Consider the following 22,736-nt stretch of genomic DNA (forward strand, 5'->3'; position numbering starts at 1 on the left):
CAAGTGGACCAGAATACATGCTCACATCTTCATCTCCTTCTACTCTGAGCAGTGACCTGTTGGGTTCTTTTGGAGACTTTATTTTATATATGTGCACATATAAAAGATCAGTTCCTATGATAATAAAATAAAACAGGAAAAATACAAATGAGCAATAAACAAGATAAAGAATGCAGAAGACAAGTAAGAAGTGAAAAAATGGAAGAAAAAAGAGAAGGGAAGTAAAGAAACAAAATAGCATGAAAATGTAAAAGCAGAAGAAACAGATGACAGGAATAAGTAGCATATGAGTTTGGACAATAAATACAAATGATTTTAAACTTATCTTTGAAAAGATAAAGACCACTGACCTGCAGAAAACAAAAATCAAGCTATTTATTCTCTATAGAAAGTAAATCACAGTGACACCCAAGGATATAATTAAAGACATGGGCAAATATACATACAGAGAGAAAGTAGAGGTAGCAATATTGAAATTAGACAAGGGAGATCACAACAAATAACAGAAAAGTAAGTAATTTTATATTGATTGAAGGGGAGTCTCCTCAAGTAAAGATATAATCATCACAAATCTCATACAGGATATGAACACTGAAATTTATAAAGTGAAAACTATTTGAAATATCTGTAAGGAGAGGTAAACAAAAATACAATATTAGTTGAAGAATTTAAAACAGCCCCATTCCTTCAGCATTTCAAAGTCAATCAAAATGTGATGTGTACAAGAATTCTGAATGAGTCATTATATATGTGTGCATATATGCACACACACACATTTCAGTTCAATACCACTAGCAGCCAATAACAGAAGCTTGCATTACAAATCTATCTAGAAAATAAAAACGACTCCTCTGAAAGTATTACAGGAAAACCTTCAAATTTTTCTGTTTTCAGACTTTTTTTCTACAAGAGACATGTATTACTTTAATAATTTTTTAAAAAAATAAATAAAAGGTTGAAAGCAAGTTTGTGGCATACCCTTCATATGTTGAACTTCCTATTTGCTTCACTTTACTTTTCTAAAACTTTATTTTCTCTTTGACTCATTTTTCTCACGACTTTAAGTTGCCACATTGAAAGCATCTTTTAAAATAATGGTACATTCTGCCTTGCACAAAGTCAATTATAAATAAATTAATGCATTAATAATATACTTACCTTTTCACATATATCATTTAGTGCTCCAGCTAAGACGCGGTATGCACTAGTTTTTCCTCCAAATGGTTCTCCAACAATCATGAAACCATGACGCACAATCATCATTTCATATACTTGAAGAATCTTCTCGGAAAAGAATGTGGTCATTTGCAAATTCATGGAGGCACAATTGTCTTTGATAGCTGCCAGCAAATCATTGTAATCTGGTTTTGGTAATTTTACCCCAGGAAACAAATCCGAAGTAATTCCCTGATGATAGATGATTTGAAGGATTTACATTTTATATTTATATTAAATACACATATTTTGTATTGATGGAAATAGGGCCATTAGATAATAATAGTGCAACAATTTTTTTAACAGCTTTATAGAGGAATAGTTCACATACACAAACCTGTATTTTTTTCTTTTTTTTTTTTAATTTTTAAATTGTGATCCTTACATGTTCGTTTTGCAAACAGTTTTTGTTTTGGTTTGGTTTGTTTGAGACAGGGTCTGGCTCTGTTGCCCAGGCTGGAGTGCAGTAGCACGATCATGGCTCACTGCAGCCTCCACCTCCCATGCTCAAGCCATATCCCACGTCAGCCTCCTGGGTAGCTGGGACTATAGGTGGCAGTATTTTAAAGTATAAAATTTCATAAGTAAAACTGTCAAAATAAATAACCAAGATAATTAACATATCCATCACTCCCCAAAAGTTCCCTGTAATCTTTTGTAATCCTCCTTCCCTCCTCTCCTTGCTGCCTCCTACCCCCATCCCCAGATTGCCACTGATCTGTTTTTGGTTACTATTTTTATTTGCATTGTGTAGACTTTAATATAAATGAAATTACACCATATGCAAACTACTTTTTCCCTCTGGCTTCTTTCACATGGCATAAATATTTTGAGATTCATACATGTCACAGCAGGTATCAATAGTTTATTCTTTTTTTTTTTTTTTTTTTTTGCTGAGTGATATTTCATTGCAACAAAGTGCTACAGTTTTTAAATCCATTTACTTATTGACATACATTTTCATTGTTCCAGTTTTAGGCTATTACAAATAAAGTGACTACAAACATTTGTATATGACTTTGTATGAACAAATGCTTTCATTTCCCTTGGGTGAATACTGAGACATGGAATACCTGAATATGGTGGATAGGTGTTGAACATTTTAAGAAACTGCTTAACTGTTTTCTAAAGTGGTTGTACTATGTCATGCTCCTCCAGTCATGTATGAGTTCCAATATTAGGTATGATCCATCTTAAATTTTAACCATGCTGTGTAGTGATATTTTGTTATAGTTTCAATTTGTGTTTTCCAGTGAGTAACTTCTTTACCTGTGCTTAGGCCAAATGTTTATATTTTTCCTGATCTGCAGCTTGTCTTTCATTTTCTTATGTGTCTTTCAAAGAGCAGTTTTTTTTTTCCATTGTGTCAATGTATTCTTTTATGGATTGTGGTTTTGGTATTGTACTTAAGTAATCTTTGTCTAACACAAAGTCACAAAGGTTTTCTGCTAGAAATTTTAGAGCTTGAGGTTTTACATTTAGTTTCATGTTATTTTTAAGTTAAAAAGTTGGAGTCCTGACTTCTAGTTCAAAAATGGCAGCATAGAAGCAAGTTGACTTCACTTGTCACCACCACTTGAGAAACACTGCTTAATAAATGTTTGCTGAATGAATATACAACTGCATGACAATACACCTAGTGAGGTATATTTCCATATTCTGAAAATAAACATAGCTTTTACTCCTGGAAAATCTGTACAGTGCACTAGTACTAAACAAATTGAGGGAAAACTTTAGGGAGAAAATCTGAACTCTTTCCTTGTTGATTTGCTCCATAATGTATTTGCATGTCAACTCTAAATACTAAGTAAAGCTCTTTTCAGAATGATGAGACACGCATGGTTGCCATCAGTAGCTAATGACACTGGCCAATACTAGCAACAGCATCTCTTCTCCTCTTCCCCATGACATAACAATGTCTTCAGTGCTAGGAAAACTGGATAAGTATATGCAGAAGAATGAAACTAGATTCCTATATCTGGAAATATGTAACATACTGCAAGCTAATTGCCTGAATTCCAAGACAGTGCAAGTTAGTCCAACATCCAACATTTAGGAGGAGCTCACTACCCCTCCGAGTTCTTCTACTTGGTATGGAGAAGAGGAAAAGAATGATACCAAAGGATATTATGAAAACTTTAATCATTCTTCTAATACTTCCTCTCAATTACTCACAATCTTAAATTATAACAAGATTATTAAGCTTAGTTCTTATCATGAAAAACAATTTCATAAAAGTCATCTCATTCTTTTAAGGAAATTAAGCATATTTATCTATTTTATTTCTTCAGTCATTAGTTGAAAAAACATTTACTATTATCAATACTGTGCTAGGGATTCAGTGGTGTGTTAGACCAATTATTTTTCTTTACGGAGCCTACATTCTAGTGGAATTTATAAGCAAATATTTTGTAACTTTTCTGTGCTCATTATTTTCTGCAGTAACAAACTTAAAAATACTATTTTAAAATCCCAAGTTGTTGAAAGTTCTCAAAGTGACAAAGCTAGCTAAACACACTTGAAATAAAATATGGAATTATCTATGTTTCTCTGTACTGTGTCATTTTTTTCCATAGTGGGAGCTTCACAACCTTAAACATGTGATAAATACATTATTATAAGAGTTTTGATACATTGGGATAATGAATGTTCTTACCTCAAAGAGTGGTAAATCATGAGATAAAAATTTTGGCAGATTTACATCAATGATAGATCTAAGCAGCAAAATTTCTTCATTTTCATTTGGATATTTCAGCTAAAAAAAAACACACTCATGATGATATCTGCATCTGCTAACAGCACCCAACCCCTTCGTGTTCACATACACACAAACTTACAGACCTTGTACTCAATTTAAACAAATGCAGCTCTTCTTTCATTATATTGAATTGTTATCAATTTCAGAAACTGACATTTAAACTTGTTGTATTTTTTTTTACTAGTTTATAATAAAAACCCAGGTTAAAGTAACTACCTTTTCACAGATATGCTAAGTAAACAGGTACTAACATGAATTAAATATAGTTTGGCAGCTGCCATCCCTTGTATTGGGTAGAGCTTGCTTGTTCTCTACATGTATTCACGACTAGCAGTATATTGGTCAAATGAAAATTATTAAAAGTGGGCAATTATTTTGAAAAGATGCATTTAAATTTAAAACATATAAACATTCACTCATTTGCCCATATTTTGATGCCAAGGCCTTTTCTCTGAGTATAGAGTTAGGCCCCATTTTTTTTTTCCAAAAGCCACATCAATAACACATCATCTACTCTATCTTGTTGTGTTCTGTTTTTGTTTTTTAAAGAGGCTACTGCTCTTCAAAGATACTTATAATACAATTTAAGTATATCAGCCTGATACATTTTTAAGTTTTTCTTCAGTTTTATACACATTTCTTATCAACATCTTATTCAAAGTCAAAATTTTAGCATTTTATCTTTATTAAATTTTTCTTAAATAAGAACTTAGTTTTCACAGAAAAAAAAATCCTTCTTTTTATGCTTATATATAATCAGTTTTCCCACTATGCAGTTAGATGACATAGTAACAGCAACGTATCCAAGTGGCTTCAAAAAGGTTCAAGAAAAAGCAAACCAGCTCTGAGTAAGGAATGCAGCTCATCTGACAGAAGCCAAAGTGGAAGGGCAGGGGATGCTGCTGGCTGCACACCCAGAATGCCACGTGTTAGCAAGTTCCACAGAGAGAGTGGAGACGGCTGGACACATGCTAAGTTAGTTTAATAAAATGTGTTTAAGAAAACTCACATTAGATTCCAAAACATTTGTGGTGTACCCAAAGTTTACTACAAATCTGGTTGAACTCTGAACGTGTTACTCATACCTATAGTAATGTTCACATGAATTAACAAAAATCCAAACTCAGAATTATTTCTTCCACCTTTAACACATTATTCAACATCTCACTCCAAAGTTTCTACCACCATGCATATAATTTTCCAGAACCCTCTCCCTTTTCTCTAGAATCTCTCTGCCTAATAAATGCCATGTTGCTACTTAATTAGCTTCAGCCTTACAAAGTGTGTGATGCCTGGCAATCAGAGTCAGTCTCTGAGTCTTGAGTTCTCCAACGACGGAGCATGTCCTGTTGATCTGGATTTTGTTTTTGGATCAATCTAACTGTACATAAATTATGAAGTGTCAGAAGTCTCTTTTGTTCTTTGAGAGGCTATTATTTTAAAGCAAATGCTTAAATTGTTTATTGCTATAACAGAAACAAGCTTCAAAATATTCAGGCCAAAACATTCAACAATTCTATATTAGCTTTGAAAAAGAATGATAGGATGTATTTGCAGGATTCCTTTGCTGCATAACTTTAATAGCTCAATTCCATAGTCAAGATTTCAGTGATGACACACACTAGGACAATGCATTATCCTTCCCATTATCTGACCACAATGTAATCCTGACATGCCAACTTAATACAAATTTTTGCCTCTAGTCCCTTTTATTTACTGCGAAAAACAATGACTTGAAGTTATGTCAGGCTAATGTGAAATAGAACATCACCACTATATATCAGAATTCTTGATAATGTTATTATGGAAGATAAAAATGCATCCTATTACTCTTAATCACATAGGATATAATTTAAAATCTGTATCTTCTACAAATCATGAATGTGAAAAATTTGAAGCTTCAAGGTCACATTTTGCATTCTGCTATTAACTAAGCCTATCTTGATTTCATAAAGAACTAACTAATGTACGGTTATATCTCATGGTTCTACAATATATTCTCAATGAAAAGTCAACCAAAGCTTAAAGTATTTGGGCTTTCATATATTACAGTTACAATTCAGACTATTTTGAAGGTAAACATCATACTGCAAATCTATTACTGCTAGTCCACAGTTGGCTGCAATCGTGTAATTATAGTAAGTGACAATATTTAGAGTCTTTTGTGTATATTTATTAATTATACTTATTTCATTTAATGCTATATTTGTTTATACATTTGTATAGACTGAGAGCATTCAAAACATTTCTCAGGAGTAAGCAATTTTATTCCTTGGTAGTATCTCATTAATGAAACAGAACTCAAATCACTAAGAATTACATGTGTAAAGTTTTACAAATTATAAAATTTCTTTTTTCATGTGTACAAGATAATACATTTTTGGTGTAATAATTGATTTTTTTCAATAAATTAATGAAACCAACAAGTTATTGGAAATCTGTGAAGATCCAGTAGGCTGGAAATTTACAAATAGGAAATTTACAAGTAAGAAATATTTGTGTTCTCTACCTTCAGATTCCCAGCAGCAGTAAGAACTGACTTCACAGCTCTCATTCCATAGTCGTAGTGATGTTGAGATGACAACTGTTCTGAACACAAGCGGTACGTAGCCACAATTTTCACTGACAGTGGCCGAGCAGTGACAAACCCACAGGAGTACAGGACTATTTCAGCAATCATGGCATAGTCAGGCACCATCATTGCTACTGTGCGAAAGAGAGCCTATGGGTATGTAGAAAAGTTACTTTTAAAAGGATCATCGTAAAATAAGCTAGGCCCAGAAAGATAAATACCACAAGTTCTCACTAATATGTGGAAGCTAAAAAAGTTTGTCTCCTAAAAGTAGAGCGTAAAATAGTGGTAACTAGAGGCTGGGAAATGTGAGGTGGGGCAATAGAGAGAGGCTGGTTAACAAATGCAAAATTTCAGGTACATAAAAGAAATAAATTCTAGTGTACTGTAGCACTGTGGGGTGGTTATAGTTAAAAATAATTTATTCTATATTTTTAAATAGCTAAAAGAGAAGAATCTGAATGTTTCTAACAGAAAGAAATAAATATTTGAGGTGATAGATACATTATACCCTGATTTGATCATCACACATCATTTACATGCATCAAAATATCACTCTCTACTCAATAAATATACACAATTATTATATGTCAATTAAGAATAATTTTAAAAGGCAAAAATGTGTAAAGAGGTTACAAAATTAAAATAAAAAGACCACTGTAAAGATAATCATGCTCTTTATTTCATAATATTATGACTTTATACCTTTTCTACAATAGCTTTACATTTTAATGTTCATAGTCCATTAATAATAATGTATTGTATTCTTGAAATTTGCTAAGAGAGTAGATCTTAAATGTTAAGAACTACTTAACAGAAAGAAAATAGAAAAAGTATATACGTGAGGTGGTGGGTAAGTTGATTGGCTTGATTTGGGGTATTGTTACACAATGTATATGTATAGCAAAACATGGCATTGTACACCTTAAATATGTATGATGTTTGTCAATCATACCTCAATAAAAACATCACTGACCTGGAAGTTTAAAAAGTAAACAAATAAACAGACAAATTCCTGGCTTCTGAAAATATAAAATAAAATAAAATTTAATGTTCAAATCATATAGATAAAAAGCAACTTAAAAAACCAAATTTCTGTTGTGGTTATATAATATATCATTATCTTTTTGTATCAATTCTCTTTCGTCTTAAGTGTTCAATTTCAATTTCAATTACATTATATTCTTCGTGGGAAGCAACATGTTACAGAACCTCAGACTCTTCCAGGACGTTCAAATTTGGGTTTCTCATCTGGGCTGCTGAGTGTCCCCCTGTTGGGAGAGTGGGCTTCAAGCAAGGCTCTACAGGGATCTACTTAATTGTATAATCTAGGGTTTACCAGATTATGTTAGTGTCAGATAAATGATCCATTTTGAGATATTTTAAACTTTTTTGAATCTGAAGTCACAATGTCAGTCTTTCAGCAAGCATAACAAAGGAAAGAAAACTGGAAATAAGTAATAATTATTAATAGAGATAAATCAATTTTACAAATTGTAAAGATAACTTTTTCTCATGATATTTAAAATACTGAGGTTATATGATGTTATATGATGGTAAGTAAACAGAACCTCAGTATTTAAAATACTGAGCTTATATGATGTTATATGATGGTAAGTAAAAGAATAAATAAGAATTTAGGTGTAGAATATTAGTGTGTATGAGGACTCATTTCAACAGCTCATGTATTAAAACATAACTTGCTTGTACAAAATATGGAAAACAACAATATTCTAAGGGAAAAAGAAGTTATTCTAGTGAATGACAATCGTAGTCAGATAGTTCATAAATACATTCTGGGAATTAGTTGAATTACCAAAAACTCAAGGTAGAAAGAAAATAAGAACATCTTGCTTAAATGACTATTATGACTCTTCTAAGTTGAGAACAATTTGAAAATTTGTATCAAGTAAGATCCTTCTAATGTGTTGTGTTAATTACTAGCTAGAGGCCGTAGTGCTGCTGTTTTATCAATAAGGTTACCATCAAAGAATGGAAAGAATAAAATGTTTAAAAAATATAATTTGAGCAAGTAACTTGAAATAAAAACGCTTAAGCAAGTGTTCTAACCATTACACACATGAGGAAAAAAAGAGCACGGGAATTGCTATACACTTGGTATCTCTCTTAAGGGATAGGTTCTCAACGGCTTTTTTAAAGAATAAAAGAGAGAATGACTGAATTAACAAATCAGTCAGCCAGTCAACGGGGTTAGGGTGATAAAGTTTTTCTACAATAGCCCAAATTATTACTAGTTTGAGGTCAACATCCAGGACTGTGTGTTGTAGGTTTCCCTTTGACCACCCTAGTTACTTCACAAATATCCTATTCACCTCTTAGCACTGTTAGCAATATGGTTGTGGAAAATGATGAAGCAGACATATTTCTGATTAGCAGAACAAAAAATAAAGTGAAGTAAAGAAGTGTCAAGGGGTATCATGATATTCCATTTATTAGGAGTCCTCTACCAACGATTAAACAATGATACTTAACACAATGAAAAGCATCCTGATTGAAATATTTTTTAAGCCTAAACCAGTGATTCCCAAACAGGTTGTGCAGCATACAGATATACTGTGGTTTGATTTTGGATGTACCAGAAATAATCTGTTGGTAATAGCAGTAAGTTTGAAGATAATTTAGTGCTTTGCTAAAAAAATTAAATTGGATTCTAGCTTAACCAGTGACATAGTTTGTTGAATGTGAAAACAAAGAGGGTACAGATCCAGGTAACATGCCAAGACTTGAGTAAATTCCAGTGCATGTAATCGATGTGAACATAATCTTCATGTTTATCTCAGCAAAAATAAATGATCAAGAATAGCTGCTCCACTGCTTCTGCTCTACTGGTGGAAGAAGGAGGGTGGTACATAAGGAAATGTGTATACTTTCTGGAGCATGCTTTCAAAAGACTACATATTGGTACAATAGAAAAAATTCAAGCAATAACTTTTTATCATTTATTTCTAAGAAATTGCAAATCGATTTTATAAATATTTTGATCTGTTCAGGAACAAGCTTGATTTTCGTTGAATGAAATGGAGGATTTAGGATCTATTTTGTTTTTTTCTCCTCAATACTATTAGTGTTTCATCCTACATATACTCTGAAAAGCTATGTATCACTTCATTGGCTTTGTGACATTAGGAGATCTAGAATGTGTCTATTTTACCGTGGCTTCTAGCAAACTATTCTACACTTGATCTTAGCCAAAAGGCCGAGAAGCGATCTAGCAAACTATTCTAAAATGATCATTGACTACTGATTCTTCAGAATGGTTTAAATCTAAAATATAGCTTCCCTAAAGTGAAGATGTATTTAAGAAACTGCTTTATTATGCAGATTGTCTAAATGTAACAGGATGTCAAAATGGGACTCTTTCTGCATGATATGACACGTCAGTTACTACAGTGAGTATGATCTTCTCAACATACAAAATTTACAGAGGAAATGTCTACAACCTTGAACCCTCTCATCTACTTGTAGATGACAAAATATTTGAGAGAGGAAGGAATTGTGAAAATATTTCTTTTGAAGGGAGCTGTCGTTAATGCTCTGAGTTCCCACAACCCTCCTAACTACACCCAAGTTCTGTGAGAGCTTGGTAGATATTCCTGCATTTTGGGAGATATGGACTGGTACCTGACTCATGTCTGAAAAAGGATAGTGACCTGTGGTAGCAGGATTAATACCCAGGGGTTGTTGGGAAAAGGATTTATGAGTGGTACACAACAAAAAAGGCCCACACTGAAGCTCTATAAGTCCTGCCCTACATACCTCCTGGCAGAGTGAGAGCTCTTCAACAGTGAAGTTTACATGGAGTTGACCACAGAGATCCAGGCAGAGAGAAGGCAATGACAACTGGAGAAACAGAATCCATCACTCAAGCCTCAGGAATTACAAGCAGACTCCTCCTAATGGAAGAGTCCTTGAAGAACCCACGGACATGCACATTATAGGATTCAGCTATAAACCTCAGCCAAGTCCAGGGACTTCACCCAGAAGGTCAGATCTGAATTGTACATATATTTAATGTTCACTGCTAGTTTAAAGGATGAGCATGAATTTGTCAGACAGTAAAGTGGCGGCCTAGCGGAGTACTTGAGAGAGAGAAAACAGCATGTAGAAAGGCAAGGGACCTTCAGAGGCTAGTGAGGCCCAGTGCAACAGACAGAGGCAGGGAAATGGCAGGACAGATGTAACTGAGTCCTCATGCCAAGGCTCTTATAGATTGTACTAAGAAATCTGAACCTTAGTCCATAGATAAAAAGGAGCCCAGAAGTTTTTTAAAGTTGAAGATTATATGATTAGATTTCTTTTGACAGACAACACTGGTAGCACTGTGATGGTGAATTCATTAGAGTGAATTTCCATAGAGAATAAATTGATGCCAAGTCAACTATTGCAATGAGACACATGGGAGAAGACAGAAGGCAGGGAGCAGCAAGGTGTGGCAAGGGGACCAGGTCGGTGCAGCAGGGATTGTAGGAGTTGTGTGAAATGGAAACCCTGGGCTTGGTGACTGACTGAATCACCAGGTGAAGAAGAGCGAGTTTTCGAGAATGATTCTGAAGACTGGTAATGATACTTTCTGGGCCCTATCAGGCTTTTATTATTTTTTAAGGAATATGTAACTCTTTCATTTCAGACTTTTTAGGTATTTGGTATTTCCATATATACTTGAAAACAGATGCACTGTAGAAGCTTGAACCAAGAAGGCTGCACAATAGGAGAAGCTATCAGAATTGAGAACAACTTTTGGCCTCATGTAGAAGGAAAGTACATTATCCCCAAGAACTACCAGGTGAATATGTTAGCACTATTTCAACCTGCACAGTAAATAAAACTGTGGAAAGGTCTGCAGAGGGCATTAACAAATTCAACCAATAATGGCTCCCAGCTTTCTATAACAAGTTACTCACAGATTTTTGCTTTGCCTACCTTTGCAAATTTATGTATTCAGAGTGATCCTACCAAATAAAAGAACAACGTAGTGAACAAATAAAAGAACTGCAACAACAACAAAAAGCTTTCCAAAAGAAAATGCCAAATAAAACTTGTAAAATGCTTCTTAGATAGAAGAGGATTTACCGTTTTTCATTTGTTAATCATGCCTTCCTTCACTAAGGCAAAATACTAAAACATAAGACTTAACATATAAAGGGGCATGAAATGGAAATACAAAAACACTTGGCAGCAATTAGTCATATCAAGTCTTTTTGGTGGAAAAGAAAAACTGCTTATTTAGTCTGGGAAGCTGTCAGTCTAAGTATGTGAAGTGTGGAAGTAATATAGGATATAGTCAGGAGATTTGGTTTTGGATCCACAATTACTATTGCATTATTCTTCAACACTGCTGTCTGTATACGTGCCATACATATGCAATTCATCAGAAAAGGATATAAAATTGTTAACCAAAATATGGGGAAAATATTTTACTAATAATCAAATAAAATGGTGTTTTTTTTTTTTTTTTTAAAGTCAAGTCTGGTCAATTTAAGAAAGTGTTTTTTTTTTTCATTAAAAAATTAATGCTGGGTGTCAATGAAAATTGAGAATTGATACGGGATGAAAATCATTTCAACCTGTCTTGAAGCACAATTTAGCAACAAATACCTTGGTCCTATGACTCCATCTAAAGAAATATTTCAAAATACAGAAAAGCCTTTAGTAAAAACTACTCATCGTGATATTATTTATAATGTAGGAAAACGGAAAGCAAACTGAATGTCCAAAAGTAAGCTACAGTTCGGTAAATTTATTAATAGATTGAATTATGCTTATAAAGATGGGAACATGCTCATGTTATAATATTAACATGAAAAAAACCCACCCAGCATACACAATAGTGTGCTTCCAGCATTGTAAAAAGGCATTTAAATTAGGGGGACACAATATATAGTAAGCAGTAGAATGGGTACTCCATTAGTAGTTTTCTATATTTTGTAATTTTTCACAGTTAGCACTATTTTAAAAATAAATATTTTGGGAATTGTTCCTGGTGTGGATATTTACTCTGTAAAGATACTCAAAGCTTTAAAAATTGCTTTCTAAAACAATTTTCTAAAATATTATAACTAAAACAAAATATTTTACATAAACTCAAGGATAGCCTATTTTCTTTTCACACACACACAGACACACACACACACACACTTTTAAAACACTTTATTTATTTTATTATTATTTTTTAAGACACAAAGTCTCACTATGCCCAGGCTGGTCTGAAACACCTGAGCTCCAGTGATCCTCCCACCACCTCAGCCTCCCAAAGTGCTAGGATTACAGACGTGAGCCACCACACCCGGCCCTTTTCACATATTAACTTTGTAAATTATAGAGAAGAAACAGATTATATAATAACTTCTTCCATACCTTCAGGTTATCTGGCAGTTCTGATCGCCCAGCATACCCAGGGTTCATTGTTATAAAGACAGCACACGTGGGGTCAAGTTTTAGTTCAGTTCCTTCAAACATCAGTATATCAGCACCTGCATTAATACCTGTAGGTAATCAGGAATGAAATGACTTAGTAATACCACATATAAACATGAGCTGTGCCATTCATTACCTCTCATATTTCTTTTATTTTCACATAATGCAAAGACAAACTAGTCCATTACCTCTTTGGATAGTAAGAATTTGTTGAGCAACCACAGAGAGTACTTCCAAATCAATTCTGTTAAACTCATCAAAGCAAGCCCAGGCTCCACAAGATAACAGTCCCTATGAGAAAAGAGTAATGAAAATTTTTGACTTTATCTGATTCAATATTGCATTGAAATGTTGTATTTTCACCTGATCTTTTCTAGGATTTAATATCCTGTCAAGGAAATTGCTTATTCGCCTTTATCTTTAAAGACAGCTGATTTTTTCATTACCAATTCATTATTCTGCATGAATAAAAGAGTTGGATCAATTGGAAAATTTTCCAATTAACGTTTTTCTCCTTTCTGCTTTTTTTTTTTTTTTTTTTTTTAGCATTTAGACATACACCTATAATCTCAAAGCCTTTCCTGCTTTTTATTTACAAGTTGATTTTATTTGCTTACTCCACATGGATTTTATAGCATAGGTTAAAATAACCATCTAAATAAGATGACTTCTGTTGCGAATGAGACTGCCTTGTGGTTTGAGCACCTTAATAGCCAACTACCATAGTTTAAGGCCCTGCTTTGCAGTCCTAACTCACAGCTACCTCACAGATATGTACTATTTGATCATAAGGAAAAACTGGAAAATCAAGTATGAGTAGTTTCATCCGAATTCGGATTTACTTTTAAAAACATCAAACAATTCAACAAATATGTACTGAACATACATTTTATAGATTGTGTGTGTGTGCATGCAAGCACACACGTGCATGTGTTACATCGAGTACATTGTATGTGCCAACCATGACTCATAGCACTTCGTATGTATCTTTTATGCAAGGACACTTTTAAGGCTATACCATATGAGATGTTAAATAATTAGCACAAAGTCACAGAGATTATAGCAGCTGACCTTGGATTTTTACACATTTCATTCTTCTGATCCATACTGGATTGTACATGACTTCTATGCATGTCAAAGAATAGCACATTCTCATTAGTTGGAGAAGACTCTATAAATGACTTTGACCTCTTATGCATGACGACAAATCACAGAGAATAGAATGCTTTGGAAGTCATATTCAAGCGTTATATAAATTTTGAGAGTCTTGATAAAAAAATCATGCCTAATATTCTACCCCCCATTATCCAGCACAATCCCAACACAAAGAAGCTATTTACAAATATTTACTAATAATAAGCAAATTTAATATTCTTAAGTTTATGACTCTAAATAAAAGAATTAAGATAGTCATTACATAGATTCAAAAACTGAGCAATATATACTGACATTTCTTTAGACATTTAAGAATGTAATGGCTATTCAAATTGCATGTAGAATTCTTTAGTTTTGTTATTTTTTCTTTTATATATCTATTTTTATTTGTACAAATTTATGGAGTATGTGTGCAATTTTGTTACATGCAATTTGGTATCCATCACTTGAATAACATACACTGGCATCATACTATTTTGCTTTCCATACCATTTTATGGTATCCATCACCTGTATAACATACGTTGCATCTATTAAGTTATCTCTCATCACACACCTCTCCCACCTTCTCACCCTTCAATTTCTATCATTCTACTCTCTACAGCCATGTGTACAGATTTCTTAGCACCCACTTATGAGTGAGAACATGGGATATTTGACTTTCTGTGCCTGGCTCGTTTCATTTAAGATAATGACTTCTAGTTCCATCCAGGTTGCTGCAAAAGACATGATTTCATTCTTCTTTATGGCTGAATAGTATTTCATTGAATAGATGTAACCCATTTTCTTTATCCATTTCTCCACTGAAGGACACTTAGTTTGATTCTATACCTTTGCTATTGGGAATAGTGCTCATTTCAACAAGGTTGTAAATCATTACAGAGAATGAATTAAAATGTTAGTTGGTCATTTAAATGTTTTCTTGATATTTTATTAATTACAATTTTGAGCTTTTAAAAGCTCTAATTGTTTCAGTATCACAAATGTAGAATAATTAAACTCCAGATCAGTCATATTCTAGCCAGGAACAGTTTACTGCATGAGTCAGGGGTGGTATACTCTATTTTGCTAGTTTGTTTATCTTTTTTAAAGTTAACTTCTTCTGGAGAAAATTTGGAATAGTAAATATTCTAGAATCTTTAAAATGTGCTTTGCATAGACATGGACACAAAGAAAAGAACAATGGACACTGGGTCCCGTTTGAGGGCGGAGGGTGGGAGGAGGGTGAGGATTGAAAAACTACCTATTGGCTATTATGATGATTATCTGGGTGACAAAATTATCTGTATACCAGATAAACTCTGGCAACACACAATCTGCCCTTGTAACAAACCTGCACCTGTACCCCTGAAATCTAAAATAAAAATTGGAAATAAAAATAAAATAAAATGTGCTTTGAAAAATTACAGAAAAACATAAATAAACACATAATTTCCAATGGATCATTTTGTGTTCAGTTGTGTCACCTAACATTTTAAGGAATGACAGGCTATAGCCACAAGCTGCTGAAATGATCAGATGTTTACAGGTTTATAGGCAGGGACTTGGTATCTCTAATTCCACCTTTTGAAGCTCATGGACTGACAAGAGTAAGAATCTAACTTAGAATTAAAAAAAAAAGTAATACACTGATTTGATTTTTATAACTTATTAAATTATCACATGTAACCTAAAAATATGTACATCTATAATGCATAAAAATAAATTTTAAAAAATAAAAACAAATAATATAAAACTTAAGATTTCAAGTTCACTGAAATGATTGATTAGAATATGTCTATAAAAGTAAATTACTGACTCTAAATAACTTCTCAATAACAAGATCGGCAGGTTAAAGATGTCTTTAGAATCCCACAAACTTTACATGATGCAATCATTCTCAAACTCTTATCTGCTCCAATGTATTTAAGGGACACCACTTATTCCAACCAGTAATAATGACTTGTTACAGTAGGGACTGGAGAGGGAAGTAGAGATTCTCTGCAAATAGGGTTTTGCTATAACCTTATTTCCTTTAAGAATTATTGAGATAGTGCTTCAATTTTTACTTTTACTTAAGTTACAGTAAATCTTTTACTTGTATTCAATTATGTTGCATCATAAATAACCATCTCTGATCAGTTATCCTGTTGTAAAGAAATGAGGGGTTAATTCCAACCTTAAAGAATTTTCCTAAAGCCAAATAATCCAACCCATCAGAGCAGTTGAAAACAACACATTGTTTGGCTACAGCTTTTGCCAAATCCTTGGTAGTTTCAGTCTTCCCAGTGCCAGCTGGACCCTCAGGTGCTCCTCCAAGGTGCAAATGAAGGGCTCCAAATAAGGTTCTGAAACACATGAAATAGACATTCTTTGTAGAATAATGTGATTTTTTTCCATGCACATGCCAAGAAGAGAAAAAGGTTACATTGAGAACCAAACCTCCAACTTCCTCTTTGATTTCTTCCTTCCCAGTAACCTCTGAAAATCTCTGATAGTTCATTACTTTGTCTGTTATTATGTTTTATTTCTGAATAGCTATATATATGCCACATTGAGAACAAATTCACTTTTGAAATTTAATGTTGACTTCTGGCCAATATGAAGAATTCAGCTGACCTTGAACCCCCCAATTCCCCTTAAGCACATGGAAATGTTACAGAAAAGAAAACAAATAATAATTTAAAATACATGGCCAGTTTTGAAAGAATGAAAAGAAAATTACCAATGAAGAAGGAATGCAAAGCTGGAGAATTAGACATTAAAAGATTGTTTCAGGATTGGTATATAAATAAATGAGTATATTTATGCTCAGATAGAAACAGAAAATAAACCCTCAGAAATGAGCAATGTGGGGAGCCGGAATGGATCCACCTATATAAATCTTGAAGTCTTGAAAGGCTGTCTTGTCTCTAAATGGAAACTAAAATCACTCCAGCAACCTACTGGAGAGAGACAAACAAGAGTCAATTACAGAAGAGACAAGGAAGCCTACCCTTTATGCAGGGCCTGATGAAAAGCTTGTATCGTTCGTGCAGGGAAAAAGAGGTCCAAATTTCTACTAGTCATGAGTACATTAATCCAAAATGATAACATTTTGTTCTGAACCAGAAAAAACTCTAGAGTCCTCCTCAGAGATAAATATGAAACTGCTCCTTATGGACACCTCCACAAGTGACAACATGCAAGACTGGGGAAACAATCACTTCTAAAATGAGCTCACAGTTCAAACAGGAGAGAGAGATCAGAATTAGAAGACAGACTTGCTGTGGCAAAAGCAAATGGACAAAGAGTGTTGTTATATAAATGGCGTCCTACCCTCTATGGTATCCTGGTGGTCTGTTAAATGAGATTTTAAATATAAAGCAACAGACACCAAAAAATTGTGAGAGAAAAACAGAAGACAATTTTATAATGAGACAATTTGAAACTCTAGCAATAAAAACATAATTTAAAAACTCAGTGAACAAGTTAAATAGCAGAATAAACATAAAGAAACAGAAAATTATGCACTGAAAATTACTCAAAGAGATGCAGAGACTGAATGTAAGAAAAGTTAAGAGAAATAGGAGGAAGAAAATGGGGAAGCAGCAAAATTTAAACAGCAATGGCTGACAATTTTTCAGAATTCAAGAAAAACATGAATGGAAAAAGGCCCAAACAGGATAAATAAAAACTAATCTACATCTAGTAACATTACAGTGAACATCAACAATAAAGAGAAATCTTAAAAACTATAACAGAGAAAAGAAAATTACCTATAAAAGAATAACGGGGACTTATCAGCAGTAGCAATCGATGCCAGGAGAATAATGAGTTTTAAGGGCTGAGGGAAAACTGTTCATCTACACTTCTATACCTAGCTAATCTGTCATTTAATAATTGAGCAAAGACACACAAGGAAGCATTTTTAGACAAAGACTGATAGAGCTCATTACTTGCAAAGCGTCCCTGGAACAATTACTAGAAGACATTGCCTAGTAAGGGGAAGAAAATTAAACCAAAAGTAAGGCAAAGCAAGAAGCACTGGTGAGTAAAGAAAATGATAAAACATTTTTGGTGAACCTGTATATTAATAGTAAAAAATATGTAACACTCTATTTAATAGGGTTCTCTCTTGGAATTTTGACTAAAGCCCCAAGCTGAGAACAATAAGTACCAGCTCATCTTATCTTATAGATAGTGAAGTTGGTTTGGAACATTAGCTATCATCAGGGAATATAAAAATTAGATAAGAAGACTGTAAGTGAGTCATCAGGAGTGAGGACTTCTTTAGAAAGAATCATTTGTGTGTTGTGTTTTTTACGTCTCTCTGTATGGTGGAAGAAAGAGCAGCATTTTTCCCTCTCCCAAGCTAACTGAGGGGCCTTTGAGACTACTCAGAAAGCTCGACACACCATCCACCCCCTGAATTTTCTAGAACACAGAAACTGAGTGCTGACTCACAACCAAAAATGTTTCAAGCTGAAAAGATGCCTGGAGCTTCTCCTGATGGCAGAATGGGAGAAAAGAAACAGAGAGATGTGTTCCCACTGCTGGCAAAACAAATGTGTGTCTATCACCTGGCCAGGTCCATATCCCAAGAGCCAGATTTGAGTCACACTGAATGGGACCCTATGCAGGAGGCCCATCTGAAACAGGAGAAAATCCCCAAAAGAGGGTCTGTGTGTGGTGAGCCTCGGAGGCTGAAGCAAAAGCCACCTGAGGCCAGCCCGAGAAGGCATTTTCCAAAAGTAGGAGAATCCAGTCACTTCAGGGGCTTTAAGGAACCCGCATAAACATCCCTTGGAAGATCTGGCACATCTGGGCTTGTGCCATCACCACGACATCACTAAACAGCCAAGAGATAGTTGTCACACAAGACGCTTGTCACATATAAACCTAGTTCTCTCTGTTTTCTCCCCTTCCACCTCTAATACTGGGCGAAGCAAAAGATAAGCTATTGAGGGATGAAACCAAGGATAGGGATAAAAATAGCTAAAAATTGACCAAATCTATTTTCCAAATTCAGGCTCTCAGCCTGAGTCAGACTTGAGCTGAGGGAGAAGGAAGCTTTAAATTAGATGGGAGCTATTATTAATTTTGATATTAGACGTAAGTGGACTTTTATTATTTTAAAACATGACACTTATAATTAATATTTTAGAGTGAGCAGAAAAGCTAGGGAATCTACCCTAGATTTCATTCAGGAACGAGAAATATTTATATAATAGAGCAACTTTAAAAGAACAGTAATAAGAAAGAAGAAAATTGCTGGGGGCAGAGCAAGATGGCCAAATAGGAACAGTTCCAGTCTCCATCTCCCAGCGTGAGCGACACAGAAGACCGGTGATTTCTGCATTTTCAACTGAGGTACTGGGGTCATCTCACTCGGGAGTGCCGGACAATTGGTGCTGGTCAGCTGCTGCAGCCTGACCAGCGAGAGCTGAAGCAGGGCGAGGCATCGCCTCACCTGGGAAGCGCAAGGGGGAAGGGAATCCCTTTTCCTAGCCAGGGGGACTGAGACACACAACACCTGGAAAATCGGGTAACTACCACCCCAATACTGTGCTGTAAGCAAACGGGCACACCAGGAGAATATACCCCACACCTGGCCGGGTGGGTCCCACGCCCACGGAGCCTCCCTCCATGCTAACACAGCAGTCTGCGGCAATCTAACCACAGGGCAGCACGAGGCTGGGGGAGGGGCGCCCGCCATTGCTGAGGCTTAAGTAGGTAAACAAAGCCCCTGGGAAGCTCGAACTGGGTGGAGCTCACAGCAGCTCAAGGAAACCTGCCTGACTATGTAGACTCTGCCTCTGGGGACAGGGCTCAGCTAAAAAATAACAGGGGAAGCAGCAGAGGCCTGTGCAGATGCAAACGACTCTGTCTGACAGCTTTGAAGAGAGCAGTGGATCTCCCAGCACAGAGGTTGAGATCTGAGAACGAACAGACTGCCTGCTCAAGTGGGTCCCTGACCCCTGAGTAGCCTAACTGGGAGACATCCCCCACTAGGGGCAGTCTGACACCCCACACTCACAGGGTGGAGTACACCCCTGAGAGGAAGCTTCCAAAGCAAGAATCAGACAGGTACACTCGCTGTTCAGCAATATTCTATCTTCTGCAACCTCTGCTGCTGATACCCAGGCAAACAGGGTCTGGAGTGGACCTCAAGCAATCTCCAACAGACCTACAGCTGAGGGTCCTGACTATTAGAAGGAAAACTATCAAACAGGAAGTACACCTATACCAAAACCCCATCAGTACGTCACCATCATCAAAGACCAGAGACAGATAAAACCACAAAGATGGGGAAGAAGCAGGGCAGAAAAGCTGGAAATTCAAAAAATAAGAGCGCATCTCCCCCTGCAAAGGAGCACAGCTCATCACCAGCAACGGATCAAAGCTGGTCAGAGAATGACTTTGACGAGATGAGAGAAGAAGGCTTCAGTCCATCAAACCTCTCAGAGCAAAAGGAGGAACTACGTACCCAGCGCAAAGAAACTAAAAATCTTGAAAAAAGAGTGGAAGAATTGACAGCTAGACTAATTAATGCAGAGAAGGTCATAAACGAAATGACAGAGATGAAAACCATGACACGAGAAATATGTGACAAATGCACAAGTTTCAGTAACCGACTCAATCAACTGGAAGAAAGAGTATCAGCGATTGAGGATCAAATGAATGAAATGAAGCGAGAAGAGAAACCAAAAGAAAAAAGAAGAAAAAGAAATGAACAAAGCCTGCAAGAAGTATGGGATTATGTAAAAAGACCAAATCTACATCCGATTGGGGTGTCTAAAAGTGAGGGGGAGAATGGAAACAAGTTGGAAAACACTCTTCAGGATATCATCCAGGAGAACTTCCCCAACCTAGTAGGGCAGGCCAACATTCAAATTCAGGAAATACAGAGAATGCCACAAAGATACTCCTCCAGAAGAGCAACTCCAAGACACATAATTGCCAGATTCACCAAAGTTGAAATGAAGGAAAAAATCTTAAAGGTAGACAGAGAGAAAGGTCGGGTTACCCACAAAGGGAAGCCCATCAGACTGACAGCAGATCTCTCGGCAGAAACTCTACAAGCCAGAAGAGAGTGGGGGCCAATATTCAACGTTCTTAAAGAAAAGAATTTTAAACCCAGAATTTCATATCCAGCCAAACTAAGTTTCATAAGTGAAGGAGAAATAAAATTCTTTACAGATAAGCAAATGCTTAGAGATTTTGTCACCACCAGGCCTGCCTTACAAGAGACCCTGAAGGAAGCCCTAAACATGGAAAGGAACAACCGGTACCAGCCATTGCAAAAACATGCCAAAATGTAAAGACCATCGAGGCTAGGAAGTAACTGCATCAACTAACGAGCAAAATAACCAGTTAATATCATAATGGCAGGATCAAGTTCACACATAACAATATTAACCTTAAATGTTAATGGACTAAATGCTCCAATTAAAAGACACAGACTGGCAAACTGGATAAAGAGTCAAGACCCATCAGTCTGCTGTCTTCAGGAGACCCATCTCACATGCAGAGACATACATAGGCTCAAAATAAAGGGATGGAGGAAGATCTACCAAGCAAATGGAGAACAAAAAAAAGCAGGGGTTGCAATCCTAGTCTCTGATAAAACAGACTTTAAACCATCAAAGAGCAAAAGAGACAAAGAAGGCCATTACATAATGGTAAAGGGATCAATTCAACAGGAAGAGCTAACTATCCTAAATATATATGCACCCAATACAGGAGCACCCAGATTCATAAAGCAAGTCCTTAGAGACTTACAAAGAGACTTAGACTCCCATACAATAATAATGGGAGACTTCAACACTCCACTGTCAACATTAGACAGATCAACGAGACAGAAAGTTAACAAGGATATCCAGGAATTGAACTCATCTCTGCACCAAGCGGACCTAATAGACATCTATAGAACTCTCCACCCCAAGTCAACAGAATATACATTCTTCTCAGCACCACATCACACTTATTCCAAAACTGACCACATAATTGGAAGTAAAGCACTCCTCAGCAAATGTAAAAGAACAGAAATTATAACAAACTGTCTCTCAGACCACAGTGCAATCAAACTAAAACTCAGGACTAAGAAACTCAATCAAAACCGCTCAACTACATGGAAACTGAACAACCTGCTCCTGAATGACTACTGGGTACATGACGAAATGAAAGCAGAAATAAAGATGTTCTTTGAAACCAATGAGAACAAAGATACAACATACCAGAATCTCTGGGACACATTTAAAGCAGTATGTAGAGGGAAATTTATAGCACTAAATGCCCACAAGAGAAAGCAAGAAAGATCTAAAATTGACACTCTAACATCACAATTAAAAGAACTAGAGAGGCAAGAGCAAACACATTCAAAAGCTAGCAGAAGGCAAGAAATAACTAAGATCAGAGCAGAACTGAAGGAGATAGAGACACAAAAAACCCTCCAAAAAATCAATGAATCCAGGAGTTGGTTTTTTGAAAAGATCAACAAAATTGACAGACTGCTAGCAGGACTAATAAAGAAGAAAAGAGAGAGGAATCAAATAGATGCAATAAAAAATGATAAAGGGGATATCACCACCGACCCCACAGAAATACAAACTACCATCAGAGAATACTATAAACACCTCTA

At 35.4% G+C, this 22,736-nt stretch overlaps 1 protein-coding gene across 1 annotated transcript in view; it reads right to left on the reverse strand.

Annotated features, from left to right (window-relative positions):
• Positions 1–22,736, reverse strand: part of DNAH7 (dynein axonemal heavy chain 7) — a 358,505-nt gene that overhangs the window by 151,528 nt on the left and 184,241 nt on the right. The window contains exons 25-30 of the mRNA XM_023217897.2: positions 16,293–16,461; positions 13,169–13,271; positions 12,921–13,048; positions 6,483–6,695; positions 3,872–3,970; positions 1,159–1,407 (exon numbers count right to left, since the gene is read on the reverse strand). Coding sequence (XP_023073665.1) covers positions 1,159–1,407; positions 3,872–3,970; positions 6,483–6,695; positions 12,921–13,048; positions 13,169–13,271; positions 16,293–16,461 — 961 coding nt within the window. The remainder of the gene's footprint in view (positions 1–1,158; positions 1,408–3,871; positions 3,971–6,482; positions 6,696–12,920; positions 13,049–13,168; positions 13,272–16,292; positions 16,462–22,736) is intronic.

The sequence above is a fragment of the Piliocolobus tephrosceles genome, chromosome 11, assembly GCF_002776525.5.
Source record: "Piliocolobus tephrosceles isolate RC106 chromosome 11, ASM277652v3, whole genome shotgun sequence".
NCBI lineage: Eukaryota > Metazoa > Chordata > Mammalia > Primates > Cercopithecidae > Piliocolobus > Piliocolobus tephrosceles.